The following is a 24,459-nucleotide window of genomic DNA, read 5'->3' as shown; positions in this document are numbered from 1 at the left end:
ACCATCAATTAAAGAAATGATTGAAACTGTTATGAAAAACGACTGGTCCTGTTTTAAAATGCTTGCCTTTGAGTGCAAATACAGTTCAAAGACATGTTGATGAGATGGCTGAAGATGTGGAAAAACTTTGGCATCTAAGCTTATGCATTGTAAGTTCTCCATGCAACTTGAATCAAATTTTGGTAGTTCAAACATTCTCATGGCTTATGCAAGGTATATTAGTCAAATTCAAAAACAAATTGCTGACAACTTTGTGTTCGCAAGGTGTATCTTAAAGATGGTGAAAAGGGGTGATGAATTTTCAATGCTTGGAGGAATATTTAAAAAAGCACAATATTCCACTCAGCAATATAATTTCGGTTGCCACAGATGGTGTGCCTTTAATGGTTGGCTGTTACAGAGGTTTTGCTACCTTTCTTAAAGAAAATGTTCCCAATGTGCGTACTATTCACTGTGTATTACACAAACATCACCTAGTTGCAAAAAATCTTAGTGATGAATTGCATGATACTCTAAAGGTTTGCATCAGATCGATAAATAAAATTAAAGCACATCCACTTAATTCGCAAATTTTTGCTAAACTATGTGAAAAAATGATGAATTGGTGAACCAATTACTGTTGCATACTGAAGTGAGGTGGCTGTTAAGAGGTGTTTGCCTGCAAAGGCTTGTAGAGTTATATGACTCAACTGTGGAGTTTCTTACAGATGTGAATTCCTTTCTATGTGATGAGTTGAAAAAGAATAAGAATCATCTTTTCTATTTGCAGACCTATATTCAAAACTTAACGATGCACAGACCCGACTGCAGGGTAAAGATGTAACAATTATTCAAACCCTAAGAATTTTTTTAGACTTCTAAGTCAAAGTAGGCCTTTTTAAATCTTCATTGCTACGAAGAGATTTTCAGTACTTTTCAAACTTATGGCAAATGGAAGATGAAGACCAAATTATTTCTGATGATGACTTGGATATATACATAAAGTACCTTGAAAAATTGAGTGAAGACTTTAAAATGCGCTTTGAGGACTTGGAGAAAATGCATGTACCTGAGTGGATTGTTTCGCCATTTGATTCGGAAATAGAAAAGGTAATTATTGAATCTAATTTACAAGATGAACTCATTAAACTTTCCGTGGATATCGAAGCTAAATCACTGTTCAAAAATACAACCCTCAGAAACTTCTGGAGTAATGTAAATATTGTCAATAAGTATCCAAAACTTTTCCAGCGGTGAACCCTTTTTTTACTTGTATTCCCAAGTTTCTATATGGTTGTAGCTGGTTTTAGCCATGTAATTCAGTCCTAACAAATCAGAGGAACAAACTGAACATATAAGAGCGTGGTAGGTTAAGACTAAAACTCATTAATTTACAACCAAATATTAATGCTCTTCTCAAAGATCATCAACAACATCCTTCCCATTAAAGATGTCAGACGATCAATAAAAAGATAAAGTTGGTTTATCATAATATATTATTGTTATTTATGTTTTTATTAAGTTATTCTTCTTTTAACTATGACTTATACATTTTTATTACTTATAAGAATGGAGGGGTCGATAAAATAACAAGAATTTTATGAAGGAATCGACAGCCAAAAAAATTTGGGAACCCTGCTCTAGTCCCTACCTAAATACGTCACTGGTTCTGTTGCTTAAATTTCGCGCAAAGCTGTTCGAAGGTTATATGCGCTAGCCGTCCCTAATTTAAAAGTGTGAAACTAGGGGGAAAGCAGCTAGTCATCACCACCAACCGGTAACTCTTTTACCAACGGCTGAAAGGGCTAGCATGTTTGGTGTGACGTGGATTCGAGCCCGTGACTCTCATATTACCAATCGAGCACCCAAACCAAACCTTTTGTTTACGAACTATACGTCATTTTCCTACGTCAATTATTATATTGCATAACAGTAGTAATATTTGAACAGTTGTTTTTAGAACGTCTTTATTTTTTAACTTATACTTCCAGTTACTTTTATAGTCATAGTTGAGTGCTTCTACAGTCTCCCCGCCCCCTCGATGGCGCGCCTTACAGTTTGCACATTACGGATCTAGCCAACAACATCCCATTTTAACAAATGCCATTCACTATCTGTTCCTAATGAAACAATATGTTAAAATGAAAATTATATATGTACGCATATCTCAATTAAACAGGTGTGAAAAATAAACCCTTCTTAGAAAATGTTTGCACAAAAGCAACACTTTTACTGATGAATAAAAATTCGACTTACCAGAATCGGTTTTGTACTGATATTACGCGCAATTTCGACTTGCATATTTAATTTTTTTAATGAATCGTTTACGTTTAATTAATTTCTTGCTGTTTTTCCAAATGTACGAAGAACGACACTTATTAATCTTTAAGTACAAACTCCCACCAAACAAGTTTAGTTTGTTTGTCTCTCTAAAAATGCGTGCTAGAAATGACAATGTTACAGAATCATTATCACCTTGTCTTAACAACTGAACACCATCATTACAATAATATATTTCTTCATAATAACAGTTAAAACGGAAACTAAAGAATTGTGTCATTAGTATAATTCATTCTGGTACTTTTCCAGTGATAAACCTCAGATGTGAGACACAACAAACAAAACCTTTCTGAAATATATTGTTTCTAGACTCTTCTGATATTGAATCCTAAAAGGATAAATTAAAAGAAATTGAAATCCATTGTAGTATAAGTAATTTTCATCACAAGAGAAACTTTCTTGCTAAGACCGTCAACAAACAAAAGACCTGTTCAGTCACAACTTGTCATATTGTCTTCAACAACCGACCAATATCACTATCAATATACCAATGCCTTTTACTAGTGCTGTCAAGTTTACCAGTTACCGTAAATGTACAAATACCGTGATCAATGACCTTGTTTGTTTCTTTCTCTCTTGAATTTTGGGTTAAACTAATCAAAGGATATCTGCACTAACTATCTCTTAATTTAGAAGTGAGGACTAAAAGAAAGGCAAGTAGCCAACACTATCCACCATCAACTTTTACACTACTCTTTACTAACGAATAGTAAGATTGACCATCATATTATAATGACCCCAAAGCTAAAGAGCTAGCATGTTTGATGGTTGGATTCAAGTGTTCTAACCATTAAATCCTGCAGGGCCCACATTATCAATGAAAAGTAAGTATTAATATTACTTCTGAAGTAAAGGAACTTAGTTTTAATAAGATACAGACACACATAAACATACCTACACAAATTAAATGATCTACATATAATTATACACAAAGAAATAAGGTAAAAATATGCAAAACTTGTCTATGTTAGCTAACAATGAAAATCAAATTTAACGTTAATAGTAAATATAAATAAAATCTATTCACTTTTGGCTTACAAACAGCTTCAACCACAACTCCATGTAAAGTATGTTGTAAATTCATTTCATTAACTGTAAAACCAGTATCCAAGTGGAGCATTAAAATTCTTTTAACAAAAGAAACACTGCAAATATAAATTAAAGTTGAAAGTTCGTGAAATTATACATCGACTATGTATTTAGCCATTTTAACCATCTTCATGAATGTACTTTTATTACAATAATAAAGCCTGTTTTTTTAACTTAAGGTAAGCATATTTTAATGTCTTTCTTTGTGGATGAGATCAAGAATAAATGTCATGATATTGACCATGTTTGTCTTGTCCTCCCACTTGTTACTTTGAAACAAAAATGTATGTCATATCCATAGCTTTCAATTGAAATCCTTTGTTAACCCTAGAATTACTAGCATTTGATACACATTTTTCAAAACTACACATCATTTGTAGATGCACAGATGAGTTCATATGAGGTCCTTACAATAAAAAAACCTTAATAAAATACAATAAACATTGAATTAATTTATTAATTACTATTGGGGTCCCTATCCATTTTGCATACACAATGAATGATTTCACTCAATTGGTGTTGTAATGGTGAAAAACGTTTCTGAACATGATATAATATGTAGGTCCTACTACCACTACTAATAAGTCATAAAAATTGTATCTCATAATGCTTTGTCACTCATTCATGCACTGTCTAAAGATGACAACATATCACCTCTCCTTTCCCTGAACTTTCTCTTTCTTTCTCTAACATTTCAAGCAACATTATCACCTTAGTATCTGGCAACATTTAACATAAACCAGGCTGCGAATCTCTTAACTACAGAGGAAAACAACTTTCAGTTGGCCTTTCTTTCAGTTTATCTCACACTTTGCTTTACATTGTCATTCCTGGTTTTCCTTTGAAGAAGAAAGATCCACTTTTTGAAACGGGTTATAGGGTATCATGTTTTTGTGTTAAAATGATTTCTGAAACCTACGTTTTCCTAAGATCATTAATAGTTGCAAAAATAAATCAGTAATTTGAGAGTTAACTACACTGATATCAAAAAATCATAATTATGCTTGACTACTGTAGCAATTTAAGTTTTCAACTGATGATTAAGAAAATTCAGCAATGTCACAAAACCTATGCGGTTAAATAGGCTCAAAACGTTATTGTAATTCTTTCTACCCTACCAGTACCATGATTTGTGTTCAAATTTATCAATAAATTTATTATGCCATAGTCAGTGCAGTCACAGTTTATAAGCTATTATTAACACATCAACAACACATCCCATGCAACCATACATAGCTTATGAACTCACCAATAAATTCAGTGCTGCCAGAGTTTATGAACAATTATAAACTCAACAACATAGCCAGTGCAGCCAGAGTTTATGAACTATTATAAACTCACCAATATGAGCAGTGCAGCCAGAGTTGATGAACTATTATAAACTCAATAACATAACCAGTGCAGCCAGAGTTGATGAACTATTGTAAACTCACCAACATGACCAGTGCAACCAGAGTTTATGAACTCACCAATGTGGGCAGTGCAGCCAGAGGTTATGAACTATTATAAACTCACCAATATGAGCAGTGCAGCCAGAGTTGAAGAACTATTATAAACTCACCAACATAACCATTGCAGCCAGAGTTGATGAACTATTGTAAACTCACCAACATAACCAGTGCAACCAGAGTTTATGAATTACCCATTAACATAAGGGAAGTCAAAACTATTATATAATAATAAGTTTAACGTTAATAAAAATAATTTAAAACTAAATTATGACATGTGGTGATTCAAACAGAATTTATACAATTTACTGTTCATCAATGTAATATAGTTCATGCTGAAATAGTTGTTGTTCAAGTTACTGATCATATAAAAGAGCATATAAAAAAATACCATGTTTGTCACATTACAGCCAGCCTGATGAGCTCTGATATAGTGTGGTTGACATATTATTACATATTCTTCTTTACCCTCATGTATACTTTCTTTAAATTACTAGTGCATTTCAGCATTCCCAATTATCATTAATACACCATTACTACAGTCAGTACAATGAAAGTTTACCATTCACTGTCAACCCATCAAACCATAGTCAGTGTAGTTTAGAAATTACATGTACCTGTTAATGAATATAGTGACAAGTTATTTAACATAATTAATGGAAGATGCCATACATTCCATTCACCTTATTATTAATTTTACCAATCTATTAAAAACGTTTGTTTGTTTGTAATTAAGCAAAAAGCTACATGATGGGCTGTCTGTCCTAGATCCAACATGGGTATCAAAACCCAGTTTCTAGCATTATAAGTCTACAGACTTACTGCTGTGCCACTGAGGTTCACAAAATATTTTGCTTTCCTGAATACTAGTAATAATAATAATATTGAAGAGTAACATAATTAACATTAAAATCAATAATTGCATGTATCACAATAAATAAATACATATAGTCATGTGAAAAGTTAACACCCTATAAAAGCCTGTGTATTTTTGTAACATTTTTGGATATATAGATATTTAATCTCAATTTCAACAATACTGAGAGATTATAGGAATATAACTAAACAATTAAAACTGAAGAAAAGGCTTTTCAAGATCTTCTGTAAATGTAATTCTACAAAAATGCATATTCTAACTGAGGAAAAGTTAGGACACCCTACCCCCTAATAGCTAGTGTTACCCCCTTTGGCTGAAATAACTGCAGTGAGATGCTTCTTGTAGCCATCTACCAGTCTCTAACATCAGTCTGATGAAAGTTTGCCCCACTTCTCAATGCAGAATTCTTTCAGCTGTGAGATGTTTTAGGGGTTTCTTGCATGTACAGCCCGTTTCAAGTCACCCCACAGCATCTCAATGGGATTAAGATCTGGGCTTTGACTTGGCCATTCCAGGACTCTCCATTTCTTAGTTTTCAGCCAGTCCTTGGTGGATTTACTGGTATGTTTAGGGTCATTGTGGTGTTGCAGGGTCCAGTTCCACTTCAGCTTTAATTTTCGTACAGATGGTCTCACATGATCCTCAAGCACCCTCTGATACACAGTAGAATTCATGGTGCATTCTATGATTGTGAGCTGTCATTTCCTGCTGCAGCAAAGCTGCCCCAAACCATGACACTTCCCACCTCCATGCTTCACAGTTGGTATGAGGTTATTTTCCTGTATTTGGTTTATGCCAAACATGTCCTCTGTTCTGGTGTCCAAATAATTCAATTTTGGACTCATCTGTCCAAAGAACATTATTCCAGAAGTCCTGGTCTTTGTCTACATTCTCTCTGGCAAACATCAGTTTGGCCTTGATGTTTCTCTTAGAGAGCAAAGGTTTCCTCCTTGCACACATCCCATGCAAGTTAAACTTGTGCAGTCTCTTTCTGATTATAGAGGCATGCACTTTCACATCAACAGTAGCCAGAGCCTGCTGTAGGTCCCGTGATGACACATTAGGATGTTTGGAGATCTCTTTTAGCATCTTGCGGTCTGCTTTTGGGGTGAACTTGCTTGGATGATCAGACCTGGGCATGTTGGCAGTTGTTTTGAAAGCCCTCCACTTGTTGACTATTTTCTGACAGTGGAATGGCTGATTTCAAAATCCTCTGAGAACCTTTTAAATCCCTTACCAGACTCATAAGTTGCTACAATTTTCTTTCTGAAGGCCTCAGACAGTTCTTTTGCTCTCATCATGGTGCTCACTCTCACTTCAACAGTCAAGAGCACACCAAACTAAATGTCTGAGGTTTAAATAGGGCAAGCCTCATTCAAAATGTTGAATAACGATCTTCTAATCATGTGCACCTGGTGTGATACACCTGTGTGTGAGTTGAGCCATTTTAAGTGGGAATAAATGTGGGGGTGTCATAACTTTTTCCTCAATTAGAATATGCATAATAGAATTACATTTACAAAAGACCTTGAAAAATCTTTTCTTCAGTTTTAATTGTTTAGTTATATTCCTATAATTTCTCAGTATTGTTAAAATTGAGATTAAATATCTATATATCCAAAAATGTTACAAAAATACACAGGCTTTCATAGGGTGTCCTAACTTATTCACATTACTGTATATAAAACATCTTGTGATTGAGCATTGTTTTGTAGTCTTCTTCTCTTTAACTTTGCTCAATCACAAGATGTTTTATGTAAATAAATCATTTGAATAATACATTACTCTAATGTAAAGTGATTACTACTTATTATACTGTGTCCTGTATTGCTTGAAAGTTCCAAATACACCTAAAGAAAAACAGCTGAATGTTTCTGTTAACTTTTAGGTTACTAGTTTTTAAAATTTGGTGGACTTAAAAACATTTCTGCTACTAAATTAAGTCCATAAGTTCAAGAATTAAACGTTTTTTGTAACAAATAATTTGAAAAACTGTTCTACTGATTGGTTAAGTGTGTTGTAGGTGAGCTCAATCAAATATTACTAGATAACCTGTGCATTTCAATACAAAGCTACATGAATTAAAAAAGACCAATGTCTTTCCTGCTTCAGTTTTTACGTCTTACTGATTACATGTAGATATAATATCATCATAAAAAAACCAAGTCAATGCCACTATATACCAGAACTGTAATTGCATGTTTAACAGGATATTTTGGTTAAAAACAAGTAAGGCAGTGTATAAAAATATTTTATTGAAAGATCAAGCAAATTTGTCGTCATCTTCCTTAAGGTCTACATGCTTTTCCTTCCAATAGTGTAAAATAAATTCTACTAGAGATCTCTCTCTCATATAAATAACAGTTAAGAGCAGTATTAAACAACAGCACCCAACTAGAATATGAAGGAACCACCATATAACTCCAACTTCATTGTAAAGGAATACCTAAAACATGAGAAAATTTAATCAGAAAAATTTGTCTCAGATTTTCAATTTCTCTCATTATCTTTACATCTTAGTGTGCAATACAATATTTTAAAATTTATTTGCACAAAAAATAACTAAAAAAGTCAAAGTAATTTTCCTTTTACAATACTGCCATGAAACTGACAAGCTGAGCAAAATAATTCAAGATTCATGACAAAAGCCTAACTATGTATATAAAATAATGCTTATGTTCAGCCACTGTATCTGGTTTTCTGGATTCTTTTCCAAACTGATTTACCATTACATAATTATTATTGATTAAAATACATTTTAGAGCTTGCAGTGTTGAATACTAAATTTACATGTTATATATTAACTAAAAAATAATAGCGTGCATTAGTTTTATTTAATAGAATTATCAATTCATTTCTCCACTATTTAATACTTCTCTTACCATTTAATTATTTTTCACATTAAAATACTTTTTATCAACTTGTACACTCTCATCACCATAAAAATATGTATTTACAACACATATTAAATTTTTACTATAATTTATGAAACTCTTATCAATTATGAACAACTGGTTTGAAAAGGAACAAAAAAAGTCTTGCCTTAGAACTTTGTGTAATCAAGAAGACAAGACAAAACATAACAACAACAGCTTGGTTTGGTACCAAACCCTCCAGTGGAACAAGTCTGGTAGCCTTGAAGTAATTTCTGATGAAAAATAAACTACAAGAGAAAAATTATGAAATTATATATAATAATAAATAGATACAGTAAAACCTGTCTAAGGCAGAATCACGTAGGACCGAGTAAAATTTCCGGCTTAAACAATGAACATGCATTTTCTTAATTATACATAATTTTTGAGCAGAACATTATATTTGCTTGACTCAAGGAAAGTAAGGCATTTGTGAATAAAGTTATTATACTGTTTATGCTATATTTATTAGAATAAGAACAAAAATAAGCATTCAAAATATACACAAGTACACAAAATCTTAATCAAATTTATTTGAAGAAAGTATCCAATTTCAACTGTTTCATTTTTTTAATGGGCTTTCTCAAAGAGAACACCAATTCTACAGCCTTTCCATGAAGTTCATTTTCCCTCTTCATTTTTGCATACAATTTGATAGCATTAATATAATTTAACACTTGTGATGAAGTAGGAATTTCTTATTTCCTTACTGTCTTTTCCATTTTGTTCATCGTCTGAATCTTTCACACTGTTACCATCTTGTGATTCTATTATAGATTTTAAATCAATTTCATCAGTTTCTGTTAAAACATTCTTCTCAATGTTAAAAAAAAACTTCCGTTTTCACAGAATCATCTGCATCAATCTTCTCAATCAGAGTTTGGATTTCGCTAGAATCGTCATAACAACTTTCCACAATCTCTACCGTTATCAAGAATAAATCCACAGTTTTGAAAGCACTTTATTATGCATTCGTCTTTTACACATTTGATTGAATGATGTAAAAATGCAATTGCATCTAACACATCAAATTTCATGGTCATTTCAGATGCTCTCTTACAGTCGTCCATGTTTGCAATAAAATTTTCTATATTTCAGTTGTACACATTGTATAATTCCATTATCTAGTGGCTGTAGAACTGATGTTGTACATGGAGGTAGAAAGACCAAATGAACATTTGAAAGTTGAACTTTTGAGTGACAAGTTTCATTATCCAGGTAAAGTAGAATATTCCTATTTTCTTGTTCCATTTGTACAAAAATTCCTTGAATATGGCACTTGTCATCTACACTTTATTATTCGATTTCCATTCCACAGGAAGTTGATTCTTCCTTAAATTTTTGAAACACTGCAGATTCTCACTTTTACCTATTACTCATGGTTTCTCTAGTTTTCCGTCAGCAAATGAGAACAAAAGTACAGTCAATCGTTCTTTCAAATAGTGACCTCCAGAATAATGACAGCAGAAAAAAGAACAGAATATATTTAACCCATACTCACTGTTACAAAATGTCTGAGAATTTATTAATCTTTAAACAAATTATTGATTAAACAAGAATTTATTAATATTTAAAGAAATTGTTAATTAAATAAATTAATATTTAATCAAAAACATTTTTATGCCTTACTCAGGTCCTAATCCTACTTGTTGATAGATATATAGATAGTTGATATCTTTCACCTATAATGATAGTTTTCCATCTGTATTACACAGGTTCTGCCATATAGAGGGCCTTTTATAAGAAAACTCTTAAGATAATGCTACAAAATTTTGATATTTCTGGCTTGTACAGATTTTTGCCCTATGCAGTTTCTGGCTTAGACAGGTTTTACTGTATAACAAAAATATTTTGTACTACATGAGCTTGTTTCATTGATATAGATTTAGCAATTAAATAATAAAATATCTTTCTGACAGGTAAAATTCACAGTTGATATTATTAATTGCTATACACCAATTCAAAAGAGCTTTAAATCTTTGATTTCTCATACAATACATTTCTGGACAATGAAATGAAATAACAAAATAATACTTATTCTAAACTACATTTAGAAAGACCCTAATGAAATTAACAATAGTCACTGCAGAAAACAATCAACTAGTGGTTAACTAAAGGAATTTTGTAATAATATTCCTATATGGTGTAACAACATCAACAATAAGATACATATGTTAAGAGGTGTAGATGAAAAGATGTATTGAATGTAAAGTTATTGTTTCAGTAGATTTAATATGATTCAAACATGGTCAGTAAGTATAATGAGACATCACAAAACCAGACTGCTTAATTAAATGGTAGGTTTCTATTTTAAAGTTATTTTGTTATTTCTGCCTTGGGTGGACAGAAGTTATGTTTTCACTAATGTGTGTGTATTTGTGAAAAGATCTCTTGAAAATGGCTAAATGGAGTTGTATAAAAGTTGGTTTACATTTGGACTATGATCCAACTTAGAATTAATTAGTTTGTGAATGGTCAATATCACAAAAATCCAAAACTCCCTATCAGTTAACATGGAGATAAAATTTTCACACTATTTTTGCTCTATGACTCAATCAAAAATGGTCATATTTTGATGAAATTTGGTGGACTTGTGTAGAATGTTATTCTTCATCATCCTGCCAAAACTGTCAGTGTCTATTGATAATGATGGACATTCAGACACTTTTTCATATTTTTTGAAACCCAAATATGATCAATGCTGTATGGCAGAAGTATATGATTTACTGAGTGCCCTCTAGTTTTTTAATGTTCCCACTTTGCTCCTTTCCATGTATTATATGATCAATCTTTAAAACATTTTAACATGTAGCTTTAATGAATATTTTTGTGTTGCAATAATAATAAATATGAAATTAGAGACAAACATATATTGGTTAGCACTGAATTATCTCAGTAAATTTAGAGCAAATTGATGGTCAACAGCAAAGTTGGAAACTCAGAAATAATGTAGGTTTTATTGAGTTTGTTAAACTTTGAATACAGATCCTGACAATAAAGTATATTATTACTAGCTGAAAGACCAGGAATATAATAGTTTTGTACATTTTTCCCATTCCCTTATAAATATATTTGGTCAAACTCATTTTTTGTCTTTTATATTGAGTTCAATAGTTAGCAACTTGCCTTAGCCAAAAATGCAACCAGAGTTGGAGATTCTAATTCCTAAAACAAAAACATTAAATATTATTTTCGGCCATCTATTTTGGTTCCTTGTCTTATAAAATAGTGCCCATGTAACAAAGGGTTAAGAATTATTTATTCTTCTTCATTACTCAACATACTATAAACATTTGAGCTATATTATGATGAAGTTAAACACAATGCAAATATGAGTAAAGGAAAATATACTTTTCAAAATATGCTAGACAAACAACATATACAAGAGTTGAGTAGGTTATATAATAATAATAGTTTTGAATATGCAAATAAACATGTCACATTACAACCACTAATGATACATAGTCACACTGGGATGGAATGTATCAGAACATTTTGACATTGTTTAGCATTTTATAGGTAGTATGATGCCACTGAAAACTGATCACTTTTGAGAAGAGTATGTAACACTCCCTTTCAACATAAAATATTCATACACTCAGATGTTAAATATGTATTTAGATTGGGATTTAAAATATCCAAGATCAGGATAGCTATGTATTTAAAGCAAAGCAGATCAACTTGGAGACCTGGCTATTCATGGTAAGCAAAGCATGGTATCTTGTAACAGACAAGAATCTATGAATACCCAGATCAGTTAAAAAAAATTTAAAAAATCAGTAAATCTCAAGCAACAGCACACAGTATAATAAAATGGATCTTTATGTGGAAATGCAACATAAGTCTTATCTCAGCTTGAAACAAGGCCCACAAAGTATGGCTTCACCAAAATATGGCTTCCAATCATCCTTGTAAACTAGATAGATCAGTGAAAGATGGCAGGGAGAAGTTTTGTGTTTTGAACATTACAGCCTTAGGCTTGAGCTATTTGCAATGGAAATTATGTTGCAAGGTTGTTGTCAAGATGTATATTTGTCAAATAGTACATGACTAATCATGATAACATGAACTGTAATAATATAGTAAGGTTTCAAAATAGTTTTAATATAAAGTACTCATGAATATTTTCATATATAATGTAATAAAGTTAGATTCTGATCCTTTTATTTAAAAAAGTTTGATTTTTAAAGAAAAGTTTCTTTGTCATTCACTGATCCTCTCGTATGTGGTTTATTCATTTAGTATTTAACACGAATACCAGTCACCTCAAACATTAACTTTTGTTTACTGTTTGTCAAATAAATATTTAACTAAATATTATCCTTTTAATTTTTAATATACTAATAATGTTATACAATTTGTGTATTTTACCAATGGCTCTTAAAATTTATATATAGTTAATCTGAAAGTTCTTATTGACAACAATAATTATTAAGATTCAAAGCATTTGTCAAAAACTACTCTCTAACCTGTGTCCAATTCTGGCTCCCATATTTATGCAATTAGCAAGAATAAAACCAACACTTCCAAACAGTTTAGTCAGATAGAATGAAGCTAACAGAAAGAGCAGTGAGACAAGTACCATCTTCTGGTTGTATCTGAAAACAAACAAATATATGTTAACATCTGTATAATGAAAGTTATAACTTAAAACTTAAATGTCTGGATATAATGAATCTAGCAAAACATTAAAAATAAAAGGTTAAAATTATTTCACCATGACACAGGAATATTAAGCATATTTTTCATGAACTATATTTAATGAATTTCAGTATTTACTAAGTAAACTACTATTACTTACTTATCTATGTCTCCTTTTCTCATAACTGCAAATACAAAGCACTCAGTCACTCCATTGACAGCCAAAAACACAACATAGACACAGTGCCACTTCAACAAGAAAGGACCTAGATGAATAAAAATGTTTGCACAGAGTTAACAGATAATAGAATACTATAATAAATATCCTTACAAAAGAATAGAACACTGTTTAAAATATCTAAGGGATAACTAAAGTTTCCCATTTTAAAGCTTGACAAGGCACAACTACCACTATATAAAAATTTAAATATCCCCTCTAAGTTAATTTCCATGCAAACCAAATGTTACATGACTAGCCATGTGATTTAGTACGATGTGCTCAAAATGAGTGAATTAACTGGCTGTTAATATGAGCCACTTATCTATCAAAAGTACTTCTTGTTCATTAACACTACTTGGATATGAATCTCTTCCTGCTAAACATCTTCAAAAAAGACTGCATATAGTGGATTCAAGCCTGATAAGTACTCAAGAAAGTTGGTAATCAGATAAGCATGACACAAGGGTCATATTATCATCTGTTGCAAGAAAGTCTGACCAACTGCACATGCATGTGAAATATCCCCATTTCACATGACATTTATATTGACATATTGTAGCACTTATAAGTCACTGTGGTCACTAAAAGAACAAAACATGTTTATAATCTCAAACAAACAATTAGTGTTCATCACAATATTTTAGTTACTGTACATTAGTAAAAGTGACAGCATTCACCACAAGAAACTATTTAAATAAGATAGTACTGAAAAATGTATTACAATAATGCACTTTAAAAACATTACACTTCACAATGTGGTATCTTAAGTTGATCAAGATTGGTTTGTTTTGAATTTCACCCAAAGCTACACAAGGGCTATTTGCACTAGCCGTCCCTAATTTAACAGCATCAGATTAGAGGGTATGCAGCTAGTCATCACCACCCACTGCCAACTATTGGGCTACTCTTTTACTAAGGAACAGTGGGATTGACTGTCACACTATAACACCCATGGCTGAAAGAGCGAGCATGTTTGGCATGGGTGGATTTGAACCCGCAATCCTCAGAATACGAGTCAAGTGCCTTAATCACCTGACCATGCCAGGCCTAAGATGATCAAGAACACTTTATAAATAAGCTAATTAAGCCACATCATTCTATTTATTCTAGGTCTTAACTATTTACCTAAAATAGCTTATTTACTTTACCTCTCTAATTTTCTTTCTATAAAACAAAAAATTATGTATTTTATTATGACAATTGTCTTGGAAGAGTTGGAAAAATAAGATCAATTACAATTTATAAATATAATCTTCTAGGTCTTATACTGCCCTTAAAAGTGCTTCCTTCAACATTTATTGTACTTCGAATGATTGTCATAATTATATAGCATTGTACAACACCATTGTTTCCATTGTAATAAGCTTCTGCAAAGGACAGTGAGGCTAATCTCAGACCACATATCTTGAAACACTTTCCGTAGCTATGCTCTGCACATACATGTCATTTTTTAAAGTCAACATCAACCAAACTAAAGGTAAAAAAAATTCCATCAAAAGATTTGGCAGACATGTGGTTCAAAAGGATAGTAAAGTGTGGCTGTAAACTTGTGAACCTTTGTCAACTTCAAAACCTTATTATTGTATTAATGATACTAGAAGATATGACCACCTTCTATGTATTTTTTTTTTATTGGAGACATCTCTTTTAAAAACTATATCTTTCATTTTCTGAACAAAATCAACACTCTTGATTAGAGCTGGGTAATTAGTGCAATTTGATAATCAGTTATCATCATGTGAAACTCAGACAAGTGGAATAATCAAAAATAGTGATAACTATGAACCTTAATTTCAATTAGATGACTATTCTTATGAGTCATCATGGTAATGAATTAATCTGAAAATCCTTGAACTAATATAAAATAATAACGATAGCAATATTTTCAATTCTTGGAGAGCTGGAATAACCAAAAACAGTTATAATCAGGAGCAGTAATTTCAGTTAATTATTTTCATAACATTAATTGATTTAATTATAATTTCAATCACTTGATTATTTTATGTGATTTTAATCAACATAACCTGTGATAGCAGGTAATTGATTATACTGATTAACTGAGTTAATTGCTCAATTCTACTGTGAATTGGTCCAGGCTGAAGCTTCGGAACTCAATGTTGCTGTAAATATTCTTCTGCTTGAGAATATTTACACTGAACACTGAAGGTTTCCTTCTTCAAAACATTGTATCCTTTCATTTTCCAATAGCATTATATAAATATCCTCACCCTTGAAAAAGCTGTGAACTGCTCTGTAGCTATAATTATAACCATGGTGGATATTTAATGTCTGATGTTGCAAATTAACCAAAAGTAAAACATATGGATGCTAAAAATGTTGCCTCTAGCAATGCACCTTGCACCTGCAACAACAGAGACCACTACACTAGTATGTACAAATCCTTCATATAAAGTGCAATTCACTCTCTGTGCATGAAATATAGAATAGATATATTTGTTTAAAAATATTCAACTTGCATCAGTTTCCCAAAAAGACAATTCATGAGTCCATCTTAACTTTTTTTTGAGAAAATAATTCAGTTTTTACTCACAGTTTTCCAAGTTTTTTTAAAGCTTCACATAAGCCTGAAATATATAGAATGACATAAGACACAACCTGTTTAGTACTATTAGTCACGTTACTGGACATCTTTGAGAGCTCCAAATGTATTAACAAATTCTGGGAAAAACATATATTGTACAAGTGCTGTTTTCATTATACTTTTCAAAAAATATATTTAAAGTAAAATTAATGCAACAGTAAGGCAATTTTAACAATATTCTTAATATGGGCAACTTTTATAGAAATCTTACAGGCTGATGTTGGATTGATATGCAAAGCCATGCACATCTTTAAGCACAGTTGTTACAAAAGCCTCATTAACTTGGTTTTTTCAAGAACTTTTGATATGCCAGTATGCCACTAGTTCCTTCTTTAGAAAACTGAGTGTAGGGATGAGAAGTATTCAAAGAAAAATTAAATTGTTCAACCATTTTCACAAATATAAAACCTTCTGAAAGTTTCATATAACTCAGAAACATAAGAAATCAAATTGTAATATACAGTTATAGGCTTTGTCCAAATCATTCATAAAACTATTATTGAGAACAACAATCAAAAAGAATTCCCATAAAAACATTTTTGATTTGGTTATACATCCCATCAAACTTAAGTCTCTTTAGTAATAAAAATTGAGCCATTTTGAAAATGTGAGCACATAAAATCTACAGCTATCACCACACATAATAAACACAGAAGGTTGAGTATATTATACTAAAATTGTTCTAAGTATTCAAAATATCAAGCCACATAAAAACCACACATGATATAATATGAGAGTGAAACGGCATGTATCAGAATCACATTTTAACATTATTTGGCATTTCTTATGCAGTGTGATGCCACTGAAAATTATAAAGGCTTTAGAAAGGGTACATAACATAATAAATAAAGAAACATGTATCAATTTTGGGCATAAGAAGTAGCAAGAAACCTGCAATAAATCACACTCCAGCTATGGTGTTTTGTAACCAATGATAATCCACAAACTGAAAGAGCAACCATCCATGTACTACAAGTAACAATATGCAACATAATGAAGAAGGATTTGTTTGGTAAAGTTATATAAGTCAAATACAAACTAGTTGCTTCTAGGATGAATATGTTCAGTCATCAAATACTTTAAGCAGCTGGAAAACGAAATGAGTACTCATGCTATCTCATACAAAGCTAACTGATGCAGCACCTACAAATTTCTGTGTGACTGGACAGTTAAACAGGCATAGAAAAATAATTTTCCTAATACATTAGATAGATTATGGAAAAAGATAAAGAGTGAATGATATGCCTTGAATCTGACACTTTTATGACAAAGCATTTCGTAATGGAAAATATGTTACAGGGCTATTGACTGCCAAGATTCATGACCAAACATTCTCAAACCTCTATACTCTGAAGTAAATTATCTTGCTCCAAAAATTGAAACCCAAATGAACATTAATATTATGTACAAAAGATGATATAATTGTAGTTGGTTTGCTGTAAAGAGTTTTTCAAACTAGATCTGACACATAAATGTGTCATTATCAAAGGTAACAATTATTAACTTTATGAAACCCAAAGCATTTACAGTATTTTTTATCACAAATTCCACTCACTGAATTTTATTATTCCATATGTTCATATATGTAGTAGTATAAATTACTAAAAAGGGCATTACTAACATTTACTAATGGGTTCATTAGTTCAGTTGCACATATGATAATCTTAGATTCAGTATTAAGGTAAGGAAGAAAAAAAAAAAGAACTACCACGCACATTTTAGTTTCTATAGTACATGGTCTATAATATATTTTGTCCTCATACAGAAATAAAAACTTGTATCAAAGAAAATCATTTATAAAATGTCTAACATTATTATAAGACATCAAATCACATCCAATACAATGTTGCCTTTAAAAATTTTATAGAATTCACAAAGAGTATTTTAGCTGACTCACAAATGGAAACCCAAGAACAAGCCTTGAATAAAGTTAAAACACAGAAATATATAAAAATTGGTAGATATTAAATTTTTATCATGGCACATATTAAATAAGTAAAGGGATACTTCACACCTAAAAATATCAAGGACAGCATATTTTTGGAACATGTATTTTACAACAAAAATATCTAAAAAAAAAAGACATTGTGTATAAGTTGGTTGTCAAGTACAAGAAGTTAATAAAAAATGTCTTTGTGACGAACGTTATGAGAATTGCTTGTGTGGTGTACTATTCATTTTTAATATTCAATTTTCAAAAAGACTGTATAAAAATAACACTTGTCCAGCATAAAGGATATACCCCAGAAGTTACTGACTGTTGAGCTATCAAATACTTTCAATAAAATGACTAAAAGTACCATATATACAGTTTTCTGTGCCACTTAACATATACCTCTTTACTTAATGCTTTAAGAATATATACTAAAGATTAGCAAAACTTTTCACTTTTTCCCAGAAATATAGATTTTTTATAGCTTGAAGAATAACAAAAAAAGAGCTTTTTACTCTCAAAACTTTCAAAAAAGTTATCAAACAAAAGACATAGTTCACACATTAGAATGCTCTAACTTTGGTGGATTTAATACTGTAAAATAAAATAAAAGTAAATAAAATTAGCTCAGGTCAAAACTCATCCAGATTACCAGAAGGTTTATCAAATATATATGTGCAAACCTTCTTTAATATTACAGTCACATTTAGATGTAGTTCAATTTATATGGTTAACTGGTTTCCAATTTCCTATATATTTTTTCTATAAATTACAAAAGGTTTTAATTAATATAATTCAAACAATTAGCATACACCTAGCTTTTAAGAAAACCATCTCGTATGATGTCCAATAAAAAAAAGGCAGATGATTTTAATGTTTTAGTCATTAAAATAAATTAATGAAACTCACAAACGTATTAGAAAAACATATGTTAAGCAAAATACTTTTGGCCCATTTTTTGGAAGATGATATTATGGGATCAAAAGTACTAAATTCAGCTTTTAAGTTAGGAATTAAAGCAAATTATATAATGAATGTGTATGCAACAAAACAAAAATAAATGCAATCATGAACATGTGAACATACAACACAAACATACCTTGACCAGTTCCTAAAGATATTCCTCCATACATGAGTAGTAACAGATCAGAATACGACTGTCCAAAAGTCACCACTGTTAATCCTAGTAGGATCATTAATCTTAACAGATGCCGAAGTACAATAGCACTCAACGTTACATCATCCTGTAAAAAATAAAAAAGTCAAAAACTTAACATTTGCACTTATAGATATGTTGCTAAAATAATAAACACACAATAGTTAAAGTTTAATAATCATAACTACTTAAAGTCAGTAATCCTGAAATAACCAACAGACTTTTCTTAGTTTGTACAAACAATGTCTGAAACCATAAAGGACGAGGTTGTCAAGATATTTACTTTTATTGGTAATTTTTCAATAAAAAACATTAATGCAGAATTTTGTTTTGGAATTCATAAGAGTATAGACTATAGCACAATATCATTGCAGCATATAAATTGTTTCTTATAAATTACTTTTTATTTAATTTAATAAGGTGAAACTCTTGCTTGAAGCACTACACTACTGTAAGTCTGTACATATTGTATGCATCCAGAGCATTGAATTTATTTGTATTATTACAGCTCACACCCTTTCCATTACTTTTATATTTAATATAAACTTACTTTAGTTCACTGTTATAGATTTTTGTATGTAGGTTTCATATGCAAAACAAAAATTATTCTCCCAGTTGATAACTTATGTATGTGAGCAACCAAATATTACACTATTATGAAAGCAGAACTGCATAAACATTCAGGTCAGTGTTGAGTACAATTAAGCAGCATATAAAAATTAATATTTTAATTTATTAGCCATTTTGAACATTGTACAAGAAAATAAAATAAATATTTTAAAATTTAGCTTCATAATAACTGAAAATTCAAATATGAACTGTCCTAGTAGGATGTAGATCACTAAATTTAAAAAAATGCAGAACCAACATATTATTAGGATATACTAAACACATTTGTGTTGATTATCAATTTGCTTATTACAGAAAGAGTTGAGGAAAATATTATTTAAAACAAAGTAGCAATTACACAAGTCAAAAAATAATTTGAAAAGTATAAAAAAATTATATTTGATAGGATATGAAAATAATTCAATATCAAAACAGAAAAATAAATTAACAGTTCCAGTAATTATTAGTTCCAGAAAGAACCTATCAATTTGTTTCTACACCATCATGAATCATTAAAATAAGTTCTCACCCTTGCTTGTTTTTCTACTACAACATCTCTGTTCATGACTTGAGCAAAGAACAGATAACCACTCTCTTCAATAGGTTGGAAAATGAATCTAGCAGCAAGAGAACCAAGATTGTTCACCACATCATAGATGCCTAAAAACATTATAACACAATGTGAATTGAATTTCTTTTATTGCTGTTCTTACAAATTATAAGAACTTAAGAATGAAAGTAAAGAATATAATAATATGTCAATCACATGATGCCATTATATTTAGTGTTGACAACACCTTTTGATCAATACAAAGACTCATTAGATCACCTGGGATAAAAAAAGACACAGTAGTGTTCAAAATGCTGTTTATATTATCAATTGCTTGAAGAAAAACTATTTCAGTGTAAGCTGGTTTAAATCGGTAAACTAATTTCTATCAATTTAAGTATTATATAACAGAATTAGGTTTTATTAACATCAAATTATTTATTCACTTTAACTAAACTAATTAGTATTAATATTGCTTAATTAATAAAATATGACTTCAACTGACTTTTGCTCATCATTCTGAAAAACTGGTAAACTGGTAAATTTGTCTTTTTGAAGTGAAGCAGCTCAAAGTATTAACAAAAAAACTAAACTTTTTTACTACATTATGGTCACTTAAAAATGTGGAAAAACTAAATAAATAATTATGTATACTTATGGCTCTCTGTTCAAAGAAATCAGTGACAGAACACTGGTACGATCCTTAGGAGAGGTATTTAATGTACATTTGTTTATAAAATTTAATCATTTTCATTTATAATTAGTTTCATTTGACTTCAATGACTATAATATATAAAGCAAGTTTAAAATATACTTTTTAATTATAGTTGCATTGTGTGAGTTTATGTTATTTTTCTCTTTTGAAGTTAAGGTTGGTTATCACATTGTAAACATAAAAATATAATATTTCCTTCGCCTCCTTAGTGTCATTAAAGTTGTTTTTTTTAATCAAACAATAAAATAACTTAATAACATTACAATAAAAATTTAAATTTACTTTTAATGTTATATGTTACCAAAGATGTTTACTGGTATTACAAGTAGAATAAACAATGAATAATGGAATAGGTTCGTTTTGAATTTTTCACAAAGCTGCTCAAGGGCTATATGTGCTAGCAATGATAGACTAGAAGAAAAGCAGCTACTCAACAACACCCACTACCAACTCAAAGGCTACTCTTACACCAAACAAATAATGGGATTGACCAGCACATTATAGTACCCATAGTGTTGAAAGGGTGAGCATATTTGGTTACAGGGAATCAAATCCCCAACCTACAGGTTACAAGTCAAGCACCCTAACCACAAGGCCATGCCACATCTAAATGATTTAAAAACTACACTTTATAACTCTAAGCAACAAACAATAATAGTTATAAAAAAAAAAGTCATACATAACAGAAGTAAAATTTTCTAAAATAGAATAAATAAAATTGCATCTTACCTTGTTCTGAAAAACTGAGAGCATTGAAAAAAGTCATCACATAACGTTCACCTACAACATCACAACAGTGCTATAAATTCTTAAATAGATTTTGCATCTGAAATATATTCTGAATAAAACCCCAAGTATGCACCACAACTGTAAAACAAGTTTAGTTATTAAACACATATTTTAATTTTTCAAAGAATTTCTATTACTTAAACAGTAACGCCTAACAAGAAATGAAAATAATACTGAAATTAATATATATTTACGTATGTTACTTATGAAATGCAAATTAAGTCAAATGATATGAAATTAGTATTGTCACTCTCCAAGCACATCATATAACATGAGGTAAACAACCAGGCTAAAAACCATCTATGAGTTTCTTACTGCTGGCCAGAGGGAGACCAACCATTTAAAAACACCTGTCACTTATGTGCTAATCTTAAATAAACTGAAATTGACTGTCACAATTAGGAAGCCTTCATTGATAAAAGAGCAGATTTTGTCCAGTGTTACATTATGACTCAAACTTATTGAACCTTCTGGCATGTCAACAACAACACCTCAAACAGGACTGCAAACTTATCTCAAAAATGAAATCCTTTACACATACTTATGGGAGTCAACTACAGGTATAATGTGAGAAATCCACTGAAGATTACACTGATAACAGTTTCCAGACATTTTTATATATTTCTGCCTTAAATTTATTTTTTAACAAAAATTTATAAAAAGTATGCTACAAAAATTAATATACAGTACTGTGCAAAAGTGTCAGGATAAAGTCAAAAATTAGATTTCAGGCAACTTTCAAAGAACAATGCAAAGTAAATCAGGGAATGAAACATCAAAATGTTATTAATCTTCATATTCAGTACAACAGAAATTAAGTGGAAGTGCTTAAGTTCAACAAACAGTTAAAATATTTTGTGTTCCCTTTTTTTCTTCAACAATTTTAGACAGTTTTTCAGTCATTGTTGCAACATATTTAATCAAAGTGTTCTGTGGGATTTTACTCCAAATATCTTGAATACACTCCAATGAAGTTTCTTTGGAAACAACTTTTGATTTTTAAGTTTGTGATCCATCAAATCCCAGATCTACTGAAACGAGTTGAGATCAGGGTTCTGTAGATGACATTGAATCACTTGAATGATTCCAGCAGCTTCTTTCTTACCTAAGCAATTTCTGCACAAGTAGGGTGAGTGTTTGTGTGATTATCCTCTTGGTAGTAGAATTCTTTACCAATAATATGCAAACCTCTAGGTATACCATCGTATCTGATGGTACTTGTGCTGGTCCATTATTCCATCCATTTTGCAAATATCTCCTGTTGCTTCAGAAGTAAAACACCTCCAAATCATCACACTGCCTCCCCTATACTTCATGGTAGGTGCTATGCATTGAAGTAAGTATCTTTCTTCTGCTGGACATACAACCTATGCTTTGAACCAAATATTTCAAACTTTGACTCATCTGTCCATAACACTTTTTTCCAATCATCAACAGTCCAGTTTTTGTATATTTTAGCAAATTTTGGTCTCTTGACAACATTTGTTGAGTCTTCTTGATATTGTAGACCTGGACACTTTTCTGTCATTTGGTACATGGTTGTTTATCTCATGCTAGGCAGTCTTCCTTCTGTCCTGAAGGCTGCATAAATAAATATACTTAACATCAGTATCTTTGAGTTTAGTATCTTCCTTTCCTATTTCTAAATTTACCTGTCTCAGTCTCATTATCTAGGGTGTACTTGACAGTGTTTGGGGAGCATTTTAAGTGTGCAGCAATTTGTCAGAGTCCAACCAGCAACACATTCAGTTTTCATGCAAACATTCTGCTTTACCAACAGTCCTCTAGACTTTTGGTGCTGTAGCACGACGACAAAACTTAATATTTTGTGCTCAACACTGTTTGTATCAAGGTTTATTTGTTGAGTACCAGTAAACTGATTTCTTCTAGCATATACCACTACTGTATGCTAGCTCCTGGCTGGATTCTTTTGATATAGTTAAGACATTGCATGGGGTACCATGACAGTTATTTCAAAACCTAAGTTTGATCAGTATGTTCATCCAAACAGAATCCTTATGACATGCCCTTGGTACAAGTATATGGACATTGTAAAGAATGGCAAGTATTCTTACTCTGGCTTATTCAGTGCAACATGGATCAATGAATCATTATTATAGTGTTAACATTTACATTCTCTAATGGCATAGAAGAATTATTCTCATAAAATGAAAAGTATGACAAAATATTTTCTTTTGCACAGTGCTGTAGGTTTGTTTGTTTGTAGTTAAGCAGAAAGCTACACATGGACCATCTGTTTTCAGCCCACTACAGATATCAAAACTCAGTTTCTTGCATTATAGGTCTGTAGACCTATTACTGTGTTACTGGGAAGCATTAATATAGGAAAGAAAAAATATTTTTTTCAAGCTTTATTTTACACAAAATGTATCCACAACATAAAAATTATTGCAATTTGAATTCTCTCAAGTATATATACATATATATATATATGTATTTAACTGTAAGCACAGGAGTGATTAATTGGATTTCCAGTCATTACCCTTCTGTCAACATAAAAGAATTAAATTTTAAAATGTAAATGTAATTAAAACCTCCATGTCAGTAAACAAAAAGAGTTCATAAAGTAATCACT

The 24,459-nt window shown here is 31.0% G+C and overlaps 1 protein-coding gene across 2 annotated transcripts in view; it reads right to left on the bottom strand.

The window, feature by feature from the left end:
* Positions 1-7,967: 7,967 nt before the first annotated feature.
* Positions 7,968-24,459, bottom strand: part of LOC143237810 (man(5)GlcNAc(2)-PP-dolichol translocation protein RFT1) — a 41,556-nt gene continuing 25,064 nt past the window's right edge. For both annotated transcript variants that reach the window (XM_076477426.1, XM_076477427.1), the window contains 7 exons: positions 21,804-21,854; positions 20,339-20,469; positions 19,144-19,288; positions 13,450-13,555; positions 13,118-13,246; positions 8,776-8,896; positions 7,968-8,179 (listed from right to left, as the gene is read on the bottom strand). In XM_076477426.1, the coding sequence (XP_076333541.1) occupies positions 7,997-8,179; positions 8,776-8,896; positions 13,118-13,246; positions 13,450-13,555; positions 19,144-19,288; positions 20,339-20,469; positions 21,804-21,854 (866 nt within the window). In that variant the 3' untranslated portion in view covers positions 7,968-7,996. The remainder of the gene's footprint in view (positions 8,180-8,775; positions 8,897-13,117; positions 13,247-13,449; positions 13,556-19,143; positions 19,289-20,338; positions 20,470-21,803; positions 21,855-24,459) is intronic.

Source organism: Tachypleus tridentatus, chromosome 13 (genome assembly GCF_004210375.1).
Source record: "Tachypleus tridentatus isolate NWPU-2018 chromosome 13, ASM421037v1, whole genome shotgun sequence".
Lineage (NCBI taxonomy): Eukaryota > Metazoa > Arthropoda > Merostomata > Xiphosura > Limulidae > Tachypleus > Tachypleus tridentatus.
This window is presented reverse-complemented; position numbering and strand designations above follow the sequence as displayed.